This window comes from Etheostoma spectabile, chromosome 12 (assembly GCF_008692095.1).
Source record: "Etheostoma spectabile isolate EspeVRDwgs_2016 chromosome 12, UIUC_Espe_1.0, whole genome shotgun sequence".
Classification (NCBI taxonomy): Eukaryota; Metazoa; Chordata; class Actinopteri; order Perciformes; family Percidae; genus Etheostoma; species Etheostoma spectabile.
The window spans coordinates 21,833,305-21,858,368 of NC_045744.1; the positions used below are offsets into that span (position 1 = coordinate 21,833,305).

General features: G+C 40.6%; 2 protein-coding genes and 1 long non-coding RNA gene across 3 annotated transcripts in view; 1 reads left to right on the forward strand and 2 right to left on the reverse strand.

Moving 5' to 3' along the window:
* LOC116699684 (uncharacterized) overlaps positions 1–13,014 on the reverse strand; it is a 51,721-nt gene extending 38,707 nt beyond the window's left edge. The window contains exon 1 of the long non-coding RNA XR_004334483.1: positions 12,916–13,014. This is a non-coding gene — a long non-coding RNA (uncharacterized LOC116699684). The remainder of the gene's footprint in view (positions 1–12,915) is intronic.
* Positions 970–11,450, reverse strand: tmem68 (transmembrane protein 68). The gene is made up of 9 exons (XM_032532358.1): positions 11,247–11,450; positions 10,230–10,378; positions 9,148–9,321; positions 8,483–8,582; positions 7,117–7,284; positions 6,452–6,645; positions 5,417–5,477; positions 4,518–4,657; positions 970–4,394 (listed from the first exon to the last, which is right to left on the reverse strand). The coding sequence occupies exons 2-9, from the start codon at positions 10,287–10,289 to the stop codon at positions 4,290–4,292; spliced, it is 1,002 nt and encodes a 333-aa protein (XP_032388249.1). The 5' UTR covers positions 10,290–10,378; positions 11,247–11,450; the 3' UTR covers positions 970–4,289.
* Positions 11,997–25,037, forward strand: tgs1 (trimethylguanosine synthase 1). The gene is given in 16 exon segments (XM_032532313.1): positions 11,997–12,277; positions 12,279–12,325; positions 12,505–12,572; positions 13,516–13,643; positions 13,776–13,866; positions 14,482–14,559; positions 15,179–15,709; positions 16,646–16,769; positions 17,319–17,405; positions 18,371–18,530; positions 19,735–20,113; positions 20,229–20,393; positions 20,968–21,114; positions 22,366–22,582; positions 23,076–23,154; positions 24,602–25,037. Coding segments are annotated over 16 exon segments (2,490 nt in total). The 5' UTR covers positions 11,997–12,205; the 3' UTR covers positions 24,719–25,037.
* The last annotated feature ends 27 nt before the right edge of the window (positions 25,038–25,064 follow it).

Consider the following 25,064-nt stretch of genomic DNA (forward strand, 5'->3'; position numbering starts at 1 on the left):
AACTATAACTTTTTTAAACATACTTTACTATGACTTCTTTTGCCATAGGCTACTTACTATGACTTTTTATGACTTTTTAACATACTTTTACTTCTTTGACATACTATGCTATGACTTTTTTTCGACTTATTATACTATAACATTTTTAATGACTTTTTGAGATACTGTATTTTAACTTTTTATGGCTTTCTTTAACATACTATATTATGACTTTTTCAACTTTTGTCAACATACTATAGTAGAAAAGCCACCACCATCATACCTCTAGATTTGTTTCTTTATTACATGCGAGAAAATAAATGATCTGAGAGAAAACATTTTTTTTGAGAGAAATAGTTTTCATACCAAAAGTACAAAAATATTTGGGACTAAAAAAAAAGTTAAAAATATAAATTTGAAAATTTTAAATTATTTCTGAGGAAAAATAATCTTTCAAAATACTTTTTTTTAAACTCTCAAATATAAACTTTTTTGCTATCAGTGTGAAAAAAAAATTCTCTCTCAAAAATGAACAGGTGCTCTAAGCGATGTCACACGGTTTTAAGGCTACAACCTTTTTTGTCACATAAAGCACACATCTCCTCACTCTCCGCTAGCTGCCTGTCCCCAGAACACACTGTAAAAAAAAACACTGTCTTTAGACAGCCCGGGCTCCACAAACCACAACTAAAACAAACTGTGCCAACCTGCACCACGAAACATAAAGAGTTCCAGCCGATAACCAAAACAAGAAGGATTTGGGGGTGGGGGTGTGGGTGGGGGTGGGGGGTTAGTGCGCAAAATGAGGGACGAGGAGGAGGGAGGGGCAAGCTAGCCTCGTTTTGTTTAAAAAAATACTTTGAACATCAACAAGAAGAGCCTTCCCCCAACATGGCTTAGAGCACCTTTAAACCACCTGCACTACCGGCACAAACAACTGATTATACATTTAATAAAATAAACAGCAGGAAGGAATTGGCATGAAACAACTTAATAAAATAGATTTATTAAACAGGTTGAAGTGGATCTCAATATTTAAAAGTGCAACGTTTATATATTGACAGAATTTAAAAATACACGTTAGATCATCTAAAAACTGAAAACATAAATATTTAAAAAGGCAACCAGTACACAGAAGGAAAGCCTCCAGTTAGACATCAGGAAAAACACACACTTGGTTTTACAAAGGCTTCTTTCAAAATAAAAACAGATTCAGAGTTGGCAGTGAGACTTTGACAACCATTTGTTGAACCACAATATGTACATCATATATACTCATATATGCACACAGTAAAGTGACAGATCAGTATTTGTACAGATATGATCAATATTACAGTGAGAAGATACTCAAGATAGGCTCCCTTTTGGTCTGTTCCCTGGCTGTGGGAACACACACACACACACACACACACACACACACACACACACACACACACACACACACACACACACACACACACACACACACACAACACACACACACACACACCACACACACACACACACACACACACACACACACACACACACACACACCACACACACACACACACACACACACACACACACACACACACACACACACACACACACACACACACACACACACACACACACACAAATGAATGAAAAACGTTTTGTTCTACACTGAGCATTTAGTTTAATCCTATTTACCTAAATGAAGCTTTTCTGTTGATCAATATTTCCATTAATGTCAGTTCTACTGTGTTGTACCCTCCCCAGTAGAACTGATAACACAGAGTGGTATGTGTGTTGTTAATATTTGAAAATACAAGTATCGGTGGGGAAGATTTTGGGAATGAGGATGAACACATGAATATAAGGATACAACATACTGTTTTTCCCCAAAACTGTATACAATTAGGGAAAATGTAATGTACTGTACCTCTAATGAAGGTTTGAGGCAACCCATTCATTTTAAAACACTAAGACCACTTTACTTCTGTCTTTGAACTGAAGTTTCAAGGCATCAAATCTTCTGTGACAACATCTTAACTCATGACTGGTGGCCTCAGGGTCAGCACATATTATTTTATTTTCTTCCCAAATGTATTTTACTACTTTGTACCAGCATACTTAAAAAGCTTTTAATGTATGTGTAAGAGGAAATGCGTGCCCTCGGTATTAATAGGAACCAATCCTTGGTTCCTCGGGTGCAACCTGGAAGCACATACAGTTTTTGAGCACCACGCACACCAACGACACCATAACACTACACAGGCATTCATACAAGCAGCGATTTGCCTGAAAACCCAACTAAGATCTCATGGAAACAACTGGAACCAATGGAATGCAAATTTGACTTTGGAATTTCATTGATCAAAAAGGTCAAAAGTGTGTTGTTGACTCTACCCGTGGAACGGCACTCAGGGGCTTAAAGCGCGGGCTAAGCCTCTACGGTATGTTTCTTAGAGTTAGTCACAGTGAAACGCTTAGGGGAGAGTTCAGCTCTCTCCTCGGAGCAGCTGGAACAGCCGGACTGAGGATTAGAGGAGAGCTGAACGTGTTGATATCTTCAAACAAACATTTAAAACTCTGCCTTCAATGGCTGAAACATTAATGTCTTTCATCTATTTCGTCTGTTTCAATAATTTTGTTTTATTTTGAACACCTTTTGAACCCACATCCCTGCCTATTTTAATTGTTGTGTGTGCATACGTCTCCTTTTCCCAAATGTAATGCTTCTAGTCTTGTTGCAGCCTTAGTTTGTCAGTTACCTGTGAAGTGTGATTGACTGATAAAAGATTTGAGATAACCCTTGTGTTGTCTTCCCGTCAAAATTGTAAATCAACACTTTTTTTTCATGTTTTTGTCAACACTTTTGACGCTTTTTAAACCTCATTTATAGGAATGTATACCTAATGTTTGAGTTAGAAAAGCAGAAATTAGGAATTATTTGGACTAAAATTAAAGGAATGGATGTTGATGGATAATCACAGACTGGAATATGTTAACTTTTAATCAATAGTATTTCAAAACCACTTCAATTGATTTTTCAAATGCTATAAAATTGAATAAAACGCCCCTTAAGTATAAGGAGTTCCCACGGTTGGAAAGCTGTTGTAGGAAGCGAGTAGGGGGAAATGCAATGGTACCAAGCCAGAGCCAAACAGATCAATCACAGTCGTTGTGGTCTGCGTTGCCCCGACATGTAGTTATATTTTTTTGAGAGGTGCACGTCTGGCTACGGCGTTGGGTCAAGATATACACGTACCTGTGGCTTAGATTTAACGCAGAGACATAAATAAGACTTAAACCTGCAGCCTGATCTCACAAATTACACCCTTTGCTCAAAGTCAAGTAAGACTGTAGATGTGCAACCTGAGAGTGATGTTAAAGTATCTATCAAGATGTATCTGTATGTATGTATGTATGTGTGTCCACTAATTACTAGTATCATTAAAAGACTTAAAGACACACAGAACACAAGAAATTAGATATTGTACACGCTTGTATTAAAAATAATTACCTTTGCATTTATCGTTTCTTTTTAGGTGGTAAAAAAGGTGGTAAAAAGGCCCCACGCTTTTCAGTGTCTATTATTTCACTAAGAGGAAACTCAATTAAAAGCCATTTGACAACACTATATAGTCTTAAGTTGCTGTGAGCTGCAGCCTACAGTCACCACTTCTAAATGGAGGCAGAACATACCGTAATCTCAGAGATTATTCCTTCCCTGCGCTGTGCAATGCCAGAAAATGTCAGAGCTGCACCGGGCAGCCACAGCAGTTTAGATCAGACTCAACCTGTGTCGGTTTAATTAAGTCTGGGCTACCGCTAACTTACAACACTAATAACATTACTGTTTCCAAAATACTCCCACAAATCAAATCCACCTACTTCACCGTTAACCGTGAAGCCACTAAACCTGTATGGAAATTGTCACCTCTGCTGAAGAGACAATCAGAACACAAGAAATTAGATATTGTACACGTGTGTATTAAAAAAATAATTCTCTTTGCATTTATAATTTTTTTGAGGTGTGATTATTGTCGAGTCCAATATCACAACTTCAAGAAGTATAGCTTTCAAGAGTTCATCGGACGAAAAAGGGAGTCAATGCACGCATTGAAAAAAATCTGAAACATGCAACATGTATGTACAACATGTATGTAAAACGGAGCTCAGCAGCTGTAGTTGGTAGTTGTTTGGAAGCGGTGAAGAAAGCTGTGCAAATGTTCCAACATGTTAGGCCAAACCTGTGCACACTGCAGCCATCTGCGCCAATGGGACGCGTTGTTTTGCTCACACACTGGGTGGTCTGTCTCTGTTGATGAACTGCTGCTGTGTCAGTGGTCTTTGTGTTTGGTGTAAAATCTCTCCAACAAGGCTCTCAGGATGTTCCCCGGGATCTGCTGGTGCTGGTCTATCAGAGACTGAACTGCCTGCTGCACCTGCAGAGCAACAGCACTGCGTATAAACAAACAGCTCACAGTGTTACAAACCGCACAAAGCCTTACCACATTTAGAAGAGTGGTGGTAGTTAAGGACCTTTCATAATGGTGTGAAGCTTTTACCTTCTCTGCCAGCTCTGCAGCGTTTATGTTGGGGTCATACGGGATGGGATCACCGAGGAAGGTGCGGAACTTCACAGGAAATCCCCCATAAACAGGAGCTACAGGGAGGCGAAACCTCTCGTACAGCCAGCGGAAAAATCCTGAATAAAAAGAGTCAGAGAGTCTGCAATCAAATTTAACATTAGATATAAATGTGTACAGATATTTAAAACTGGGATCCTTGTGTGTGTGTGTGTGTGTGTGTGTGTGTGTGTGTGTGTGTGTGTGTGTGTGTGTGTGTGTGTGTGTGTGTGTGTGTGTGTGTGTGTGTGGAATCCAACATGTCCGCTCCGTGCATCAACAGCAGTGAAAGCTGTAGTAATAGTTTGTATTACTATAGTAACAGTTTATTAGCAATTGTCTTATTTGTCTCATTAAATCCGTCGTACACAGCTTAACATGGGCAACTGTCACCTCCAGAAGTTCTCTGGTGATACAGCCATCGTTGGATGTGTATCAGAAGGGAACAAACAGGAATACAGGAAGGTCGTCAAGGATTTTGTCGAATGGTGTGAGGTCAAACCACCTTCACTAAAACGACAGCAAGACAAAGGAAATGATGGTAGACTTCCACAGGAAGACCCCCTTTTATGCTTGTTTTGGATTTTCTATTTTAGTGTTTTATGTATGTAGTAGATGTAATAGGAACAAAAAACACATCTCACTTCAAATTTAACTTTCTTTCGCACATTTTTCCCTACTGCCTAAAAGCACCTAGCCCACATTCCTGTTTAAAAATTCCTCAATTAGTGATGTCACTTATTTAAGAATGCCAGCCCAGTTTTTCATGTGCATGTGTGTGTGTGTGTGTGTGTGGGGGTGGATATCCATAAGTGATTTTTACTTTCTTCTACACTTACTGAGTGTTCCCAGGGATCTGAAGCCTTCCCGCAGATTCTGAGTAAACATTGGAATTATTGGCTGAAAGAAAAGAGAGCAAAAGAAACAGAGGATTAGAGAGGGCTTTCTTCAGTGCAGAATTCACGTAAAAGGAACTAATAAAACAGATGTGTGTCTTGATAATATGTGAAAATAAAAAAATCATTTGACGCATGAACAATGTTAATGCATGGCCTGTGCTATGGCAAAGAGGAAAAAAACAATAAATATAGGGATTCTGCATCCAATAATGTCACTTTTAATAAAGCGTTTCACAGAAGGGGATAGACCATGCATCCAAAATAAATGTAAACATGTATGAATTGTATGTATGCTGTATTTGCAAGTGTATTGGAACACACTGGAATGTAAAATTTATTGAAAGTTATGCAAATGTAATCAACAATGTCATGCAGCCAAAGCTAAACTGCTTTGATAACTTTGATAACGGGTCAAATTTGACCCGTTATCAAAAGTTTCTGATCATAAAATTGGGTCTCTTTGAACCAAATTGCTCCTAAAATAACATGGATGGTTACATACAACACTCATCGCAGGTCAAATTTAGGATCATTTCACTAATTTCATTGAATTTTGGATGTTATAGCATTTGAAAAAACAATGAAATATCTCTCTCTCTAAACAGGACCCTGACTAAACTGTGACAATGTGGGATTATCCACTAAATCAGAACTATTTGTCAAAATAGTTCATTCAGATGTTAACTCAAAAATTAGGTAAAATTTCATATAAATGAGCTTTATTTATTATGAATTCCAAGAATAAGTGCAAAACTAGCGTTAATAAGTGGATGTTAGTGGTGAATTCTGGTGAAGCGCAAAAAAGGGAATCTTAAATTAAAAAATGCGCCATAAAAATCTAAAAGAAAGCATCTAAAAAGGGTTCATTTCCATTTTTTACCCGGGAGCACAACAAGTTGCGCGGTCAACGGGAAGACAACACAAGGGTTCAAACGCACTGATGGTAACAGTAGATTTCAGGGAACAACAACGCACCACTTGAGCGTCAATGGCGACCTGGGCGAAGCCTTTGCGTTTTCCCCAGAGGAGAGGGTAGGTCTCATCACTGAACAGAGCCTCGCGCACTCCTCCCGGGGAAATCCCCAACAGGTGACCACTCCTCAGAGCCCGCACGCACTCTTCCTGAGGACCGTGGATCACACTGAACACCTCCAACAGTAACTTGAAACCTAGAGGGTACAGTTACACATAGTCAGACTCTGTTTTTGTTAGGGCTGGGCTATAAAGCTTATTTATTTATTTATTTTATCATTATTACGATATCAACACATTGCCAAAGGTCTCGCAAAAAATACTCTGTAAAACTTTAAAATGCAACTGTCATTGTTTTTTTAGTGGTGCCTTTTATATTCAACATTCAATTAGTTAATTAAAAGAATGTTGGAAATAATTTGCTTTAAATACAAAGTGATGTTTATTTCCTCTATTTTCATTGTAAATTTCCATTACAACATAAAAACACATAATACATACATGAAAGTCTATACAGTGTACTTCTATGCTTGAAAAAAAAAGGATTTAATTTAAAACAACAAAATGAAAAGTAAACAAAAACATAGACTGGACCTATAATGAGAACAGCAGCAGTACTTGTGGAGGTTGGTGCATGCATTCATGTGTGTGTCCATGGATTTGAGTACCTGGGATCTTAAAGAGGAAGTAGTCAGCTACAGAGTGACAGGGCCGTCCCTTCTGGATGATAACATTGGCCAGGAAGTAATAGTAGTCAATGGGAATGGCTCCGTGGTAGTACACTATCAGCGCTGGACCTTTGTCAGGGATCTTCTCCATCCCATGGATCTCATAACCTGGTACACGGGTCAGAGCACATGGCGCATACATGTTAATACATTAAAAATGCATGTGTACTGTGGCCCTCAGTACACATGCAAACACGTGCAAATAGACAAAACACAAGCAAATGAAGAAAGCATATTCACCAATTTGACAAGACATGTTTAGCATTTAAAAGCTGCAGTGAGAAAGAAACTACATACACAAAAACCCAAAATCATTTAAACAACACAACAAAAAAAACATACAAATGACTCTGTAATATATATCAAATTAAACAGGATGCACATTATGATGAGTGTATTTTCAAGAGGGGAAACAAATGTGAAAGGAAAACATGATTCATACTTTTGATGCCTGTTTCTGTAATTGGTTGTTTTCTATTCATCTGTTTTTATCTCCACATCATTTTGTCGATGTCTGTCTTGGTTCATTGTCCGGCGTTTTAAATAGTGTGTGGGGAGGCCAAAGGCATTTTTCCACATTGTGGACAACTAACTAACTATCTAACTAACTAACTAACTAACTAACTAACTAACCATAGAACAAAAAACAAGCACAGAATTTATAATATATATATATATATATATATATATATATATATATATATATATTAGTGCGGTCAGTTAAACGGGTTATTAAACGTTCTTTTTGGCCTAGCAAACTTTGTACTTTTTTTCACGTGCTGTTGCAACAACTAGTAACGTCAGAAAAACTACAACACCACACCGGATCTAGCTAGACCGGAAACAAAACAACAGGCAGGCTGCACACACTTGTTTGGGCTTTGGAGCCGGCCAAAGAGTAGTAGCGTTATGTTTTGAGTGGATGGCGAGCGTGAGACGCCGAAATGGACGCCAATAAGATTTTGAATGGAAAGTTTACTTTTTAAAAGTTGCCAAATGTTCCATTGACCAGACCAAAGGGATCTGTGTGTCTGGTCGTTGTGAACTGAGCTATCATGTCTGAAATACCACTTGATGGCCAAGCACACAGCTGAGGCAAAAATGTGCAATTAATTGTGATTAATTGTGAGTTAACTATGACATTACTGCGATTAATCACATTTTTTCCACATCTGCCTTCCTCAGAATGTTTCTTTCACCTTTTGATTTTCTTTCATGGTGAACAGTTTTTATACATGCTTTCTACAGGGACACAATCTAAAAGGATGTAACAGTTATTCATTAAATGAAGCCCATGGTGTCTCACCGTGCCATATGGCTCCGTGTCCGTCCCACAGAGTCGCCAGGGTCTTCCTGGCTCCATCCCACAGGTTGTTGCAGTAAGCTTCCCTCAGCTGATTCTTCCTCTGTTAGAAGGGAACATCCGAAAAGATACAGTTTGGATTGACTCAAGGACAAGACAGGACAGGACAACAGCACTACACATGAACAATGTCAATGCATGTCCTGTCAAAGAGGAAAAACAATAAATATAGGGATTCTACATCCAATAATGTAAATCTTAGTAAAGATTTTTACAGACGGGGATAGACCATACATCCAAAATAAATGTAAACATGTATGAATTGTATGTACTGTGTGCTGTATCTGTTATTTGGACACACTGTAATGTAAAATTAATTGAAATTTGGGTCTCTTTCAACCAAATTGCCTCAAAAATAACACGGATGGTTACATACAACGCCGATTGCAGGTCAAATTTAGGATCATTTCATTACTTTCATTGAATTTTGGGTTTGGTTTTATTTAATTATTATAGCATTTGAAAAAACAATATAATCTCTCTCTTTCTAAACAGCATCCTGGATTGAATGGATTGCATTTTGAACCATTTTTTTGATTTTAACATTTGGTAAATCACGTGAACTGATATTGACACAGCACGGATGGTAATAAAGGGTGTTTGTATACCTTGTAGACATGAAGGAAGAGTATAGAGAGGTAAATGAGGATGACAATGAGGAAGGGCAGGATGAAGACGACGGCCAGAGGGGTGAAGACCCACAGCAGATACTCCAAAACACTCAGATAGTCCTCCAACTGCCCAAGGCCCGCCCATTCCTCCCATGCATGAAACACACACACCTGTGGACCAAGACAAGCGCATCAATAGTTAGATCCACCACTTGTGTCTAGACTTAAACATCTCCACAAGTATTGGATGGATTGCAGCAGATTTTCATGATTTTCAGATTTTTCACTTTTGATTTGGACATTTTTAGTTCAGAGCTGGAAACCTGGCTGTAAGAACTAGCAGGCCCGGGATGAGTAATCTGGAGAATTCCTGGTGGGCCGCTTCACTTTTGGGCTGGTCGAGGTGATAATTCCATATGATGTTGCAGCCCCGGCACTCTGACTATGTAGAACCCTGTCACTCCTTAATAATTAATAACTCAGTAATTAAACTAAAGTACTGCATGAGCAGAATGCACAAGCCAAATATACAGTATGGGGGGAGGGGGCAATGCATGTGCAGGTATTAACCTGTGTGTGTGCAATAAAATAAGAAACAGAGTGAAAAAGGTATAATCCCAAGCAGGGATTTTTCATCTTTATCAAGGTTCCCCCTGCCATTATAAGGGTTAGATGCAGCAGCCGAGCCGTTTTGGGCAGCTCCTAAGACGAATGAGTCTGTCTAAAAGACTTTCATCAGATCTAATGATTGTAGTCTGACATCTTTAGCAAGTTTTAGTTTTTTGATTGTTATGTATTAACTGCCCTAGCTTTGTCAACGCTTTAGACAGAGACATAATAATAATGCTCCAAAATATGAAAAAGAGACACAAAACTACCCCAAAGAGGACTGCAATGGGGTTAAAACCCACAGAGAGACATAAAAAGTAGGGAGATGTTGCATTTTTTTTTAAATGTAACACTTTTTTGAGGAAGGACGTCTAAATCTCCCGCCACTTACACATAAGTCTTCCACAAAGCCAGGGAAAACACTGTTTATCGTGTTGTAAGTGTCTCTACTATATGGACAGGGTTCCTACCAGGAAGGAGACGGTGTCCTCTGCTCCCATCCAACAGGACTGGTTCCCACTGTCTGACATCCTGCTCCGCTGTCAGCCACAGAAGCTGATGACAGCCTCAAGGGGAAGGAACACACTACATGGAGAGCATCGGCATTCACACAGGTGAACTGAAAGAGAGGAGAGGAAAACACATCTCACTTGTGCTTATTATTGCATGCAGTTTTTTTATTGCAACCTTTTTTTCCTTGTAATACTGTATTTTTCTTTAGGTAAATGTCAGCTGTCTGTGTTAGGGGAATACAAGCTGATTTGAGGGGGGGTTTGTAATAGTGTAATAGCATTGGTATTTGAATGGCACTGTGGTCACGAGTCACGACATCCAGCCCTGTTAGTTGCACCGAATGAAATGAACAGTTGTGTTGCATTCAACTCGTATGCAGACACAGCAACGCTTCCAAAAGGATTGCTCTCCCCACCCCTAACCTCTCAGACCTTAACAGCCTCCCTCTACAAAACACGTCGGTAATGTTAACTGTCATCTTTAACCGTCTATGGTCATGTGAGTATGTATCAGTCGCTCAGCAATGTAAGCTATGCTAGCTATGTTTCCCTTCTTTGCTAAATCGGAAGCTGCAACTCTGAAGCCAACATCAGCGTCGTATTTATGTAGCTAACATTACGGTAGCTAACGTTATGTGAGGCTCTGTAAGACATACATTTACTTAGAATAGGACGAGATATATATCTATATCTATGTCTATATCTATATCTATATATATCGTCCCATTCTAAATGGTAGCTATATCTACCATTTAATTAAAGTTAGCTTTGTAATATAAACATTACAAACTAGCCATAAGCAGTAACGTAAGAGCAGCGATGAAACTAAATGCGATAACAGAGGACAGGAGCTGCGGTAAACGGTCAGGCTAACGTCTAACGTTCCGTTCATTGAGCAGAACTGGAAAAACTGAATGACAGCTAGCTAGCTAGGTACACTAAACACCGAATAAATACAAAAAACGTTAACGATACCTCGAACGGTCCCTCTGTGGACAGAACCATCAAAAACACGCCACTGTATATTTAATGTTACACTAGCGCAACATTCAATTATGAAACGTTGACAACTGCAGTGTTTCCTATCTAACCCCTGGCCGCGGAACGCTTTCAGTGTGACACCACACCACACAGCTGACTCGCGTGTCCCTGGGAAAAAACACCGTGCCGATAAATGAGTTCCACTCGGGTTCCACTCTCCATGGTTCCACTTATAGACATAATAGTCTATGGTTCCACTCAACAACAAAACTGAAACTTCCTGTTCGACATTAAAACAATCCCAATGTTGTAATACAATCCAAGAAGTCTAACAAAATAAGTCCAATGAAAAGGTTCTATTAAAATAAGCCAAATAAAATTGCAACCATCAGTCATTGCCATTGTTCCAGTAGTCATTGCTATTGTTCTAATAACACAGGCCCCCAATCAATATGTTTGACAGTGTATTGTTTTACATTGTATTTGTTTTATAAGTACTGGCCTACAATTTCAGTAATTGCGGTGTAGCAAGAAAACTGTACGTGCCTCATCTCCTCTCTCATTCACAAAAACAATATATGACCGAATTTGAGAGAATCGCATGGCTTTTGCTTTTGTTTCAATTTACCATAGACGGCATTTTAAAGTGTGTTCATTTGCATTTGTGTTGTTCAATTATTTATTTATTTATTTTGTGCAAAGTTTCAAGTCCTGCGGTTTTATTCTGAAAAGACATAACCGGAAATGTGAGTGTCGTCTCAGCGTTGTCTGAGCGGAACTGTGGACATCGAGTTTCCTGAACGTGATTGTGATGTCGAAGGGAACCCATGCTGGATTATTTATTTTTTTTACACTCAATGGTGTTGACACAGACGTAACTGTCAGTAGTGTGGACGTAAGTGCTCGTGTGTGCTCGTGCTCGTGTGTGCTTGTAAATTAGTGATCTGCTCGTCATGATGCTCGAGAGGAGCAGGGTGACAGTGGTGGCGGATATCTTCTTCAGCAGGAGACTCCCATCTAAAGAGGGAGGAGGAGGAGAAAATCCACTGTCTCTGCTCCAGAGCCTTTGTGCAGTAAGTTAAGCCTCTCATACCTGTTCTATGTCCACTGGCAGTTAATGACACGGATGTGTGATGAACAAAACTTAAAGTCAGACTTAACTGTAGGGGACTGTAGAAGGTTGAGGATACATGGCCTTCTTCAGCTTTTTCTGTGTTGTTGATTCCTGTCTGTGTTGTGTGACTCTGTCCAGGGATCGGGAGCTGTATCGCTCTGATAACAGGTTCCTCTCATCTGACCTGGGAGACACTGGAGTCCAAGGTGTGTTACACAGTTTACTGTTTTACATTCGCACAGTAGGAGGGTGGGTGGGAGCTTACAGAATGCACTGGGGCTTTAGTTCAGTTGGTGTTTTCCCGAGTTTGCCAAGTTATCCACAGATTGAATGGCCCATTGGCATGACACCACACACACACACACACACACACACACACACACACACACACACACACACACACACACACACACACACACACATACTCACGCTAGCGATGCACCAATCCGACTTTTTCGGTCCCGATATGATGCCTAGGCTTTGTGTATCTGTCGATACCCGATACTGATCCGATACTGTTGTTGAATTAGTAACGAACTATAATAATACACCTTCCACCTTATACCTTCCTTCCACCGTGTGGAAGAGACTAAAGACACCAGACTTTCCTAACTAAACATTGCTGTCCTAACTAAGACAAAATAACAAAGATGCATGGTGCTTTTGTAGGTGCTTGATTAAGTTGGTAGTATTGTGCTTTGCAGTACTACCACCACCTCTCGAAAAATGTACTTTGCAGACATGGCTAACAGCTGGCGAACCGGGTGGCGTGGCAAGCGTGAAATATCAAACACACAGCCGGCTCTTTGGCTCGTTGTGTAAAGGTTGACTCAACTCTCCATCATGCAACACACATGCTTGCTGATGACTGACGTAGGAAAGGCTGCGACGGAAAGAAGAAGAAAAAAACTGGATCGGCAGCTATTTTGTCAAAATCAGGGCAGATATCCAATCTTAACTTCATATTGGTGCCCCCCTAACACACACCTACACACACACACACACACACACACACACACACACACACGCACACACAGGCTCCATCTGCCTCAAAGTTAAAGATGGACAACACCCATTTACCTTAAGCGGGTGAAATCAAAAGATGTGCAAATATGATTCCATTTGAAATACATTTTACTCAACTTACAGAAGCAGAAGAGGAGGAAGAAGCGGAGGCTGAGGTGGAGGAAGAGGAGGTGTTGGATGAAGAGACTCAGCTGATGGCCAGCATGGGTCTGCCTCTGGCCTTTGTCTGCTCCTCTGACACCAGGAGGGCGGTAAGTCGGACCTGATGCTGGACTTCTGTACAGTGTTACGCTGTTTCAGTTACCTCTGGGGAATAAATGTAAAACTCAAACATCTGGACCAGTTTCTGCTGCTGAACGCTGCTTTCTTTGGTCATGTGACAGAGGAGGAGGTGTAACAGGAAGCCTGCCGCACACTGGGCAGAATCAGCTGAAGAGGACGAAGAGGAGCACGATTTACAGGTTGACGTCAAAGGTAATGCTATTAACTCATTGTGTTTATTATTATTATTTACTAGGGCTGCGCATTTAATAGCAATTTTAGCAAAATCGCAATATGGAATAGTGCAACATCCAAACTGCAGGAGGGGCGCAATTTTTGTTAAAGGCAAAATATGTGTGAAACCATTTTGAATGAAGTACTGTGGTGCTGCACTCTATAATCATAAAAAAAAATGTTAATTTTAATACTTTTAAATGATAATAATGATTAAAAAAAATCCTTCCCTTGATTATCACGAATCATATCTCAATATCAGTCAAAATAATTGCAATTACCGTAGATATTTCCTCATATCATGCAGCCCTATTGTTTACTGTTATGTAACTACATATAGGACAAGTTACTGAGGCCCAGCGGGGGGGTTTATTCACACAAGTGAATGAATAATTAGCCAAGTGGCTCAACCAGGTTCCTCATAATTAGGCTTCAAGCTCATGCAGTGATTATGTTGACATGCATTGGGTTGAAGCTTATTTCACAAAGTAACACTTTTGTTGATTCATGACACAAGTTTGGTCAATATGTGAGTTTTTTTTCTTTCTTTTTTTTTTTAACACTGCCTTGTTTTTTTTGTTTTTTTTTACCTAGTTGAAGAGAAGGAAGTGTGCGATCCACCGGAGGATGGAGCACATGAGACCAAAGCTGCTGGCTGGGAAACCTACTGGGGTAAAGAGCAGGACACGAAAATTAAACACTGGATTATTTCACATTCGTAGATATGTTTCAGACATTATACGTAGCTGCAACAATCTAAATATAAAGCTCATATAACGGCCAAAGAAAATTACATGTTCTAAGAATCGGTACACGCATATGGACAGCAAACTAAAATAGTGTCTTGTTTTGCATGATGCACACATCCAAAGCCCACTTTTAGACAAGCAACTCCTCACCTTCACAATCTGATAAATTCACATGCTCAGGTCTTCATAAATGCCGGAGTCACTTTTAAGTAAAAGTCACACCAGTGATCTTATGAGATCAGACCTGCGCACCCAAGTTTAAACTGAATGTGTCCCTAAAGATTCTCTATAACTTAAGAAAGCACATTACACGCTGTGCCAATGGTTTGAAATGGTACACACTTCGTGTCTCCTGAATGTGCCTGACAACAAAAACGCAAAAGCCACAACACAAACGCAAAAACTACAACACAAACGCAAAAGCCACAGCCCAAACCCTGTCCAGGGTGTACCCCGGCCCCTTGCGACCCTGAATAGGATTAGGATTATTACAGATAGTGGATGGATGGATTCCTATCCGTTTTCCTCTGTATCTCCTTAAGCTCAACAGGGTGAAGCTCTGCTGTGGAGCAGCTGGCTGGAGAAACATCCAGAGACTGATCCTGGAGCAGTGGCGGCTCTTTGGGATGACCTCGACACTAAAGCTGCCTGGGACAAACATGCCACAGAGACTTACTACTCCTACTGGGAGCAGTACTCGTATTGGTCAGCCCAGGGCTGGACCACTGACCAGTCTGTCTGGGATGGAAACACTGGCGGTGGAGAAGCAGCAGCAGCAGGGGGGAGGGGCGGAAGCATGGAGACGCACACAGAGGAATGGAGAAATGGACAGACTGGGGCTGAGAGCCAACAAATAGAAGAAGAAAAAGAAGGAGCAAAGGCTCTTCATGAAGATGATGATGAAGTTTTGAATGATCTGTTTGGACAGAACTGCACATTAGAAGCAGCTGGGAGATCGGGCACAGAGATGGACAGACAGTGTGTGAGTGTGGCTGATGCGGATCATCCTTCTGACGGTGGGACTAGAAACAAGAGACCTGCATCTTCACAGGACAACGCAGCTGAACATACAGGTAGCAACTGAATGTATATGCGGTTTTTCTGTGTTTTAAGCCCCCGACGTCTCCCTTCAGACAGCGCTGCCTGGAAGACATCAGGATTAGGCTATGGTTAGGGTAAGGGTTGCAGTTCCGGTTAGGTGCACTGAAGTCAACGGTCGCAGCGCTGCCATGAAGTTGGTTAGGCTATGGTTAGGGTTAGGGTTGGGTTGGGGTAGGCTAACGGTCACGGCGCTGCCTAGAAGGAGACACTGGGGGCTCAAAACTCCATCAAGTGTATATGCGTGTGGAAGAAATAGTAAATGAACCCCTCGGATTTCACTGCATTTCATGAATAATTGAGTAATGAAATGTGATCTCATATTTGTTTTTGTTTTTGGGGGGGGGGGGTTTAGTAACTAGTTTAGAGATGTTGAAATCTAATGTCTGGGAGACACATTAGCTCTCTCTCCTGTCTCCTCCTCCACCTCATCTCTGCTTCTCCATTTCCCTTTGCCCTCCTGTTATTTTCCACCAATTTCCTCCACTCTTTGCCTCTGCCTGCTGTCTTTTCACCTCTCCTCTGCTTTCTACTGTTTCCCCTCTACAAGCATTGGAGGTCTGGCTGGAAGCTAAAGCAAAGTCTCTGTATTTCATAACACGTGCAACCAAAATATTTAGACCTTAAAACCTTTTTGAACTCTTGATTTACTACCTTAATGTTTCACTAGGAGTCTGTGCTCCATCCATGAAAAAACTAAAGCATCAAAAACAGTAATCAGCACTCTGTTGAAGCTACATCATGCACCAGGTTTTGACAAGGAAGGATGTAGTATGTTTTGGTGTTTTTAAAAGAATTATCTGCTTAAACATTCAGTCAGGTTGGAAAAAGAACCTTACAGTTGTCATCAGTGCTATAATGGATATTTTGTATGAGTTGTGCAGGTAAATATTTTGTATGTTTTGACTCAGATTCCCAGCAGCACGCCGGCAGCTCTAACAGACAGTACGGCTCAAGGAATAAGATGCTAAATAGAGAAGATGATGACGATGATGACAAACCCCCAGAAGGAGGACATGCTAAAGTCAAACGCAGGTGAATTTGTACTCTTATGTGTGTAGAAGGAAGAAAATGTTTGCAAAAAGAAATGCAACACACACATAAGGCTGGGCAATATGGAGAAAATCAAATATCATGATATTTTTTACCAAATACCTCGATATCAATACCGCAACGATATTGTAGTGTTGGCTATTGGTGCTTTCACAAAATATTGAGACAATGAGATTTTTTGATAAATAATCATCAGTAATGTGGATATAATGACTAAGTGTGTAAAAGCAAATAATAGAACAGCTACAACAGTCTTTAGTCAGAAAATTACATAACTTTGCTGTAATGCAGCCTTTAAAACCAGGAAAAGACACCACTCATGCAATATTACGATATCCAAAATCAAAGCTGATATCTAGTCTCATATCACAATATCGATAAAATATTGATATATTGCCCAGCTCTACACACACATACACACAACCACACACACACACAAACACACAATCCATGAGAACATGCTTTTCATGTGGGCCCAAACTGCTTAAAATGAAGCCATGGATTTCTTGAATCACTATTTCCTTTTTGCAGTCATGAGCTGGATGTGGAAGAGAGCCAACATTTGACACCTGAGGAAGCCTGGAGCAAACTGGGACTCAAACACAACCCAGAGCCTCTGTAAGTCTGATTGTTCTTGCGTTTTAAACATCCTATGGGAGTGTGTCAGAGGTGACCTTCAGCAGACACATGTTGAAGCTGTTCCACATTGTTTTTACATTCATGCAGCTTAGGTGCAGTACAAAAATGCTAAGGCACACTGTGCTTAAGCCATAAAGTGGCATGGAAAACCTTCAATTCACTCATGTACAGTCATATATCAGGGATATAACATCATACTGTAACTACTGTTTCTCAACATGCTGTAAAATATGAAAGTAGCCAGCACAAATAACTTATGGAGGAGCTGTTAGAATGGACTGCATTAGTTATAGCTAGGCTGAACTAATAAACTGCCAGCTGAGTGTATATGTACGGTGGAAAACCAGAGTGATTATTGACACTCAGATTTGGTAATGGTATTAATTTCATTCTGCAGCATTTCTGAGGGGTCTTAAAAAATCTAAAATTTCAAAATTTAGTCCTTAAAAAGTCTTAGGTCTTAAATGATTTTAAACAGGTCTACATTTTCTCGTTGAAATGCTCTTGCTGTGCTTTACAATGTTATTTTTCCCCGTGGTATTGTAGTTCTTTCTTTCCATACTCCAAATATATTTTGCTGAATTATGAATACAAATGAGAACAACATGCAACTTATATTGCAGCCAAGTGCAATAACGCACAAGTCTCTTTCGGAACAGATTTTATTCTTTAGCTTTAGGGAAGTGCAAGTTTTGCCATGTTTCCGGACTCTGATATTTTACTTTTTTTGTTAGTTTTTTACATCATGATGTACAGTAGGTTTTGAATTTAATTTATAATGGTCTTGAAAAGTCTTAAATTTGACTTGGTGAAACCTGCAGAAGCCCTGTACTAGCAGGGAGTCTTGTATGTATGTTAAGGGCCATGGTGTGGACACACGTTGGAGCCGTCACCACACAGTAAATGTCTCTCAGGATGAGGTGGTTTTTCTGTTTGTGTCTCAGGTTTGACAGCGTGTTAAGCTTCAAAGACAGTGCTGGTCAGAAGCATCAGGAGCAGCGGTGGGCTAAGAGAGCCGTCCGCCGCATCAGCAAACACATCAGGTTCCCAGAGACGTGTGGAGACAAGAACACACAGCCACGGATCAGCAGCTCCCTCACCAAGGTACCACCTGCAAACCGGTGACTGGTTTACACTGTCACACTGGGCACAGAGCAAGGCAGTGTTTGTTTGGAAGGAGGTCAGGGCTCCAGACTAACTTTCTGGGCCTGAAGCGCATGGCGCAGGTGCGTTAGGGCATGTCCAAATCCACTTTTGCTAGTTTGACTAAGTGGGTAAAAGCAAATAATAGAACAGCTACAACAGTCTTTAAGTTCAGAAAATGTCCTCACTTTACTGTTATGCAGCCTTTAAAACCAGGGCATGTCCATCTAGGGCATGTCCAAATCCACTTTTGCTAGTTTGATGCGGAAAAAAGGGTCTTGTTGTGGTCTTGGGTTTTGTTGCGGCCCTCCTCCCCACAGGGTTCGGGAAAAGTTAGATTTTCCAGCTGATTCCGTTAGTGTTGAAGGAGTTAACTAAGGCTAACATTAGCGATGGTAAGCCGACGTCACAGCCAAACGTTAGCGATTGGAATTGCTCCTCAGATCTCTGCTGGGTAAATCCAGACAGCTGGCTGGACTATCTGTCCAGTCTGAGTGTTTTGAGTTTAAAACAACTTTTGAACGTACACATGTTCCACCAAAACAAGTTCCTTCCCAAGGCTATTTTGCAACGGCACCGTTGCTCCATTCCGGCGCTTAATGCCGATAATGCCGATTGTGATTGGTTTAAAGAATCGCCATAAAACCAGAGCATGTTTCCCCCCCCCCCCATCCTGGAATCCCGGAATGCTGTGTGGACTAGCTAGACCCTCCTCCACAGCGCTGTGGAGGAAGGTCTGGCAATGCAAGACTAGAGTTGTATCAAACCACTTGTTTAGTTTCAACACTAGGGCACTACATGACTTTTTGTGAAAGGAAGAATCTATTGAACATCTTTACATGACTGACAATTACCTGACTGACGGTAATCCGTATTAGTTGGCTGTAACCATTGCTATTCTTTTCTCCCAGTCTTTAGCTTGGTGCTTTAAAGATGCAAACGCAATATTCCAAACTGCACATTGGTCGGCTGTTTGTGAAGTTTTCACAACCACATTAGAGCATTTAAACTCCCATCTGGCTTGTGTTGACATGTAGAAGAATAGGAAGGGAGCTGGGAGGGTTAAACCACCCGGATGGATTATTTATGACAGTCAGAAATGTGAAGTAGCTGAATGTATAATTAGTTTAAATGTCATATGGAAGACTGTTTGTTTGTTTCACAGGTCAAAAACTTCCTTGAAAAGAACCAGAGAGAGACACAGATGACTCCATGTAACCAGGGTGAGATGGGAGGAGGAAGCACACAGGAACCGGAGGATAAGCCTGCCTTTTTGGGAAAAGAAACGGGAGAAGAAAGGAAGACGAGCAGGGAGAATTTAAAAAGTGCTGAGGAAGGAAATACAGAGGCTGTGGAGGAAGATAGTTCTAATTCTCTGTCCAGTTTGGATGCAGAGCCAACTCTCAACTGTGCTACTGGGACTGTGGATAGTGAGAGGATGGAGGAGGAGGAGGAGGAGGAGGAGGAGGATCAGCCTGGTAGACAGCCACCATGTCTAGAAATTCCTGACTTTCTTTTATCTGACACACCTGAAGGCAACAGTGGTAAGCACATACTGTCAAATGATTCTGATGGCATATATGTTTTTTCTTTTAAGACAATGCTGGTGAAAATTGTTGCGGTCTTAATATTGAATAATGTGCATGCATGTGTGTGTAGAGTTAAGCTTGAAAAATGGAAAGAAGCCAAAGAACAAGAAGAGCAAACGAGCGAGGAAGAAGCCGGTCCCACCAGAAATGGCGGCTGAACCGGAGCTGGCTAAATACTGGGCTCAACGCTACAGACTCTTCTCTCGCTTCGATGAAGGGATCCGGCTGGACCGAGGTCAGGCTGCACTCAAGTTCTCTCTTGTTGTGTACTTGTATTTTTGAGCATTTTTGAAAATGAACATTTTATGAGTTAAATCAAATGAAAAAAAGGAATTGTATTTATAGTGGAGTTATCTCGGGACACTTTACAGATAGAGCAGGTCTAGACCACACTATAATTTATAAAGGCCCAACAATTTCCCCCCCAAGAACAAGCATTTGGTGGTACAGTGACGATGAAAAACTTCCTTTAAACAGGCAGAAACCTCAGGCTGACCCTGATTCTTGGTGGGCGGCCATCTGCCGCTGCCAGGTGGGACACAGATATACAGAAATATGATTCATAATAATTATAATAATAAGTGTGTGTGTGTGTGTGTGGGGGGGGGGGGGGGGGGCATGTTGGCGCAACCATGAAAGGCTTGTATCATGTGGATGCACTGAAATTTTTGTTATTATTTAGAATTCCTCATGGGGGGGGTGCAGAAAATGCGCACTATAGCTTTAAATCCCTCTTGTGGTTCTTTGACACGCAGACTTTCTTAGATTCTGTCCGACACACACACCTTTATCACTGTTGTGTGTTTCAGAGGGCTGGTTCTCTGTGACACCGGAGAGGATCGCTGAGCACATCGCCCTCAGGGTGGAGCACAGCTTCCCGGACTCTCAGCTGGTCATAGACGCCTTCTGTGGTGTGGGAGGAAATGCCATCCAGTTCGCCCTCACTGGAAAGAGAGGTAAGCCTAACGTGTGTGTGTGTGAGTGTGTGTGTGTGTACGATCTTGCACCTCCTTTCACTTCTATCAGTACACAATATCAATGGTGACACTTTTTTTTTATCAGTATCTTATTGTCTGGCACCGACTTCTACAAGAATAGTTCAGGATGTAGAGTTAGTTTTATATTTTAAGAAATAACTAGACTTAGGTTTTTATGTCATGATTTAAGTACTGAATAGTATTTGTCCTATATTTGTCTTACTCTCGTTTAAATGCCCCACTACAGGCTGGCTGTGGTTGATAATGGTCTTCTGAGCTACTATTAACACTAATACATTAGACAATATTATCGTTGGATTTCATTTTATCACAGACGTATGTGACAGCGATACGCGGGCTGGAACATAAAGTAAAAGGCAGTTAGGTGCTCAGATGTGTAAGGCTGCAGCTGTAAAAGACACAAGACGCCAGTGCAGTGTCACAAGTGGTGGACTTCTGTCTGAAACTGTGCCCCCCCCCCCTTTTCTTTTGCACTACTTATATATATTTTAACATCTTACTCCATGTTATATTCCTTCTTGTTGACACTGGAAGGGAGTTGCTTCAGTCTCGTTGCACAGGTATTGCATTAATGACAATAAAGGCATTCTATTTTACTCTCTCTGTTTTTGTGTTAGTTAAAATCCTAGCCTTAGCATTCTGAATTAACCATAATTATTTCATAGGTTTATCAAGTAATGTAGTAAAAAAAAGAAAATCCTTCCGATACTTTAAGTGACTCATAATGAAACCATGTATCCGCATTAATTTGAGATAGAAATATTCTCATAACTCTTGTTATGTGTCTAAGATGAAAATGTGTTTTTGTAAAATTATAAAGATGAAAATGAATAGGTCTGAGTTTAAAAAAACTAAGGTATATCCACAATTGTGTGTTATCGGCATAAATGTTGTATTTTACATTATGATGAGTAATAATTTCCAATGGGAGCATGTATAAATAAAATAGAACAAGGCCGAGAATACTCCCTTGAGGAACTCCATAATTAATGTCAAGTGTGATAGCAGTGAAAACAGTGTGTGAAAACTGTTTAAGGACATTTGAGCCTCTGAATTGCCTCCATGTTTTAATGTTTCTGTTTTAACCCTGTGATTGACTGTCCGGTGTCAATCCTAATGCAAGATTGGAAATGGAAGTCCCTGTAGTCCTGTAGTCCTGTAGTCACTGTCTTTCTGCTGCTGTGCTCTTTTTCTGTGTCCTACTCTCAGTCCTGGCCATTGATATCGACCCGGTGCGCTTGAACTTGGCACGGCACAATGCTACGGTTTACAGCGTCGCTGACCGGATCGACTTCCTTCAAGGGGACTTTCTTCAGCTGGCACCCCGTCTCCGTGGCAATGTGGTCTTCCTTTCACCACCATGGGGAGGGCCAGACTACCTGACTGCTGAAGTGTTTGACATCAAGACCATGATGCAGCCCAATGGATATCCTTTGATGTAGAAGCGGGGGGGGGATGATAGAGACTTACTGACCATGTTTTATCTGCTAAAAGAGGAAGGACAGTATCACAATAAGAGTCCTTAAAGAAAATTCCCATTTATTACATGGCAATTGGCCATCATTTCTATTACTCTACCCTTGCATGTTTATTGTTTGGGATTTAAAATATGTGCTGGTCCTAACCGGAGTGTGTGTGTGTCACAAGCTATGAGGCCTCTGGACGTGACATTTGCTGTGTATATTCATGGTCTCAAGAGGATGACCCCCTAAATCTTTCATCTAGCAACATCAACTGCACGTAATTTCCACTTGTACACATGAAATATCAAAGTCTACATAATATCAGGTCTATACAAAAGAAATAACACTTTCTATCTACTCTCCATTTTATCCAAAATGAAGGATAAAATAGAAATGTTTTGAAAAAGTGGATTGTGTTTATATTAAATATTGGTTTTTGTCCTTAACTGTAGCCACATTTGAGATATTCCGCCTGGCCAAACTGATATCAGACAACATCGTGTACTTCCTGCCTCGCAATGCTGACATGGATCAGGTGTGTATGTTCAGTCTTATATGTTGTGTCTGGATGCATGAGTGGTGAACAGGCCATTAGTTAATCAGGGTTTTTCCTGGCTCAGAATGGGCCTTTGGGGGTGGGGGGGGGACTACGTACAGCAGTGAGCATGATCGGTCCGCAGACAATAAAGGGCATGAGTCTGTGTTACCTTATTTGACAGAAGTCTATGCATTTTCCTGTTATTATGGACAATTTGATTTAAAAATATATATATATAATCCTGATGTAAATAAAACCCCAATTAACTAAATTAAATTTTATATTAAAATGAATCACCGGGAGAGTCCGGTACAGCCTGACCCTGGTGATAAAACCGAGATTAGCTCTCATATTCAAATTTAGGTTCTGTTGGTTCAACGGTTGTTGGGTAAATTGCTTTTAAACGCATACTAAAATTCATCTATGCAGGAAAACCCCTGGTTTTTGCACAAGAACACTAACATAATATCTGGGCTCGTGACTGAACCTCCGAGAGTGGGGATTTTAAAGAAAAGCTGCATTTCACTCTACAGTAACCGTAGTCTACATACAGTTGGAGTTTCTGGATTTGTGGGCAGGAAAGCCATATTTCATTATTTACCGGGTGGTTTCCAGGAGTTTGGTTATTTATTTATTTATTTTAAAGGTTATTACATAATGCATTGGATTTAATTTGGGTTTATTTGGAGAATGTACTGGTACATACTGTGCATTATAATGGGAATGTATTAAAAGGGACATGTTGGGTTTATTAGCCATTAACAAAACCTGTTACAGCTGCACTTTCTGATAGATTTTCACCAAATTTGTGATGGTCTATCTGGAGCAGATTAGTGTGCCTAATGAATGGGCTGATAACAATAACCTTAATGAAACCAAAATGGTTCTAAAACTGCAGGTATTTGGTTTTTTTTAAACCATACCAGATTATTAAATTGTATTAGGAACATTACTGAAATTACTGACTAGATCTGCAACAACACAACAAACGGTGTTTTTCCTTTTTATATTCTGGTCTGGTTTAACATTAATTAGTCTCGCATTGCCAGACCATCGTCCACAGTGCTTCGGAGGAGGGTCTGGCGAGTCCACACAGCATTTTGGTACGGGAAAAAAAACATGTTGTTGTTGTTATTGCCATTTCTTTGAACCAATCACAATCGTCTCGGGTGGCGCTACGCTACAAAATAGCCTCGGAAAGGACCTTGTTTTGGTGGAACCTGTACATTCAAAAGTTTTTGACAGATAGTCTGTCTGGATTCAGCCCGCGGAGATCTGAGGAGCAGTCAACCGTGGTCCTCAGAAATCCACCGGAGTTTAAAATTCAAACACAAAGAAAGCGGAAGGAAACGTACATCGGTTAAAGGACATGCATCCGGCGGAATGTCCCGGGGCACTGGAGCAATCCCTGGTAAATATTATCTCCATGTCCATGTTTCCACAGATAGCCTCTCTGGCTGGTCCAGGAGGGAAGGTGGAGGTGGAGCAGAACCTCCTCAACAACAAGCTGAAGACCGTGACCGCGTACTTTGGCAGCTTGATCAAGTCCGACAGCGAGTAACGCCGGCAAAGCCACGCAGCAATGTGGACGTCTACCGCCACTGCATGAGAATGGAAGACAAATTGTACTTTTCCTCTAGTTCTCTAATTATACTGGAGATTCCGTTCGAGTACTAGAACGAACAATTTTACCCTACTTTTTTGAACTTTTTGTCATCACACTTTGGTCACGTGGATGTAAGAATCATTTCTGACTGAATCTGATGATCACAAGTTACTTTTATGACCGCCCTGCATGCTTGAGTTTTATGAATAATAATGTGATTGTGTTCTTTTTTTATTGTAAATTAGGTATGACAATAAATGTTTTGGTTTTTTTTAGTGTTTGTTGTCATCTTCATTGTTGA

What these genes read in the sequence shown, in the direction of transcription:
- tmem68 (XM_032532358.1), bottom strand. Translation starts at nt 10,289, where the DNA reads ATGTCAGACAGTGGGAACCAGTCCTGTTGGATGGGAGCAGAGGACACC. An exon ending in TCTTCCTTCATGTCTACAAG is followed by an intron (nt 8,583 to 9,147) that starts GTATACAAACAC and finishes CCCTTCTAACAG; the next exon opens with AGGAAGAATCAGCTGAGGGA. An exon ending in CTGCAGAGCTGGCAGAGAAG is followed by an intron (nt 4,395 to 4,517) that starts GTAAAAGCTTCA and finishes GTTGCTCTGCAG; the next exon opens with GTGCAGCAGGCAGTTCAGTC.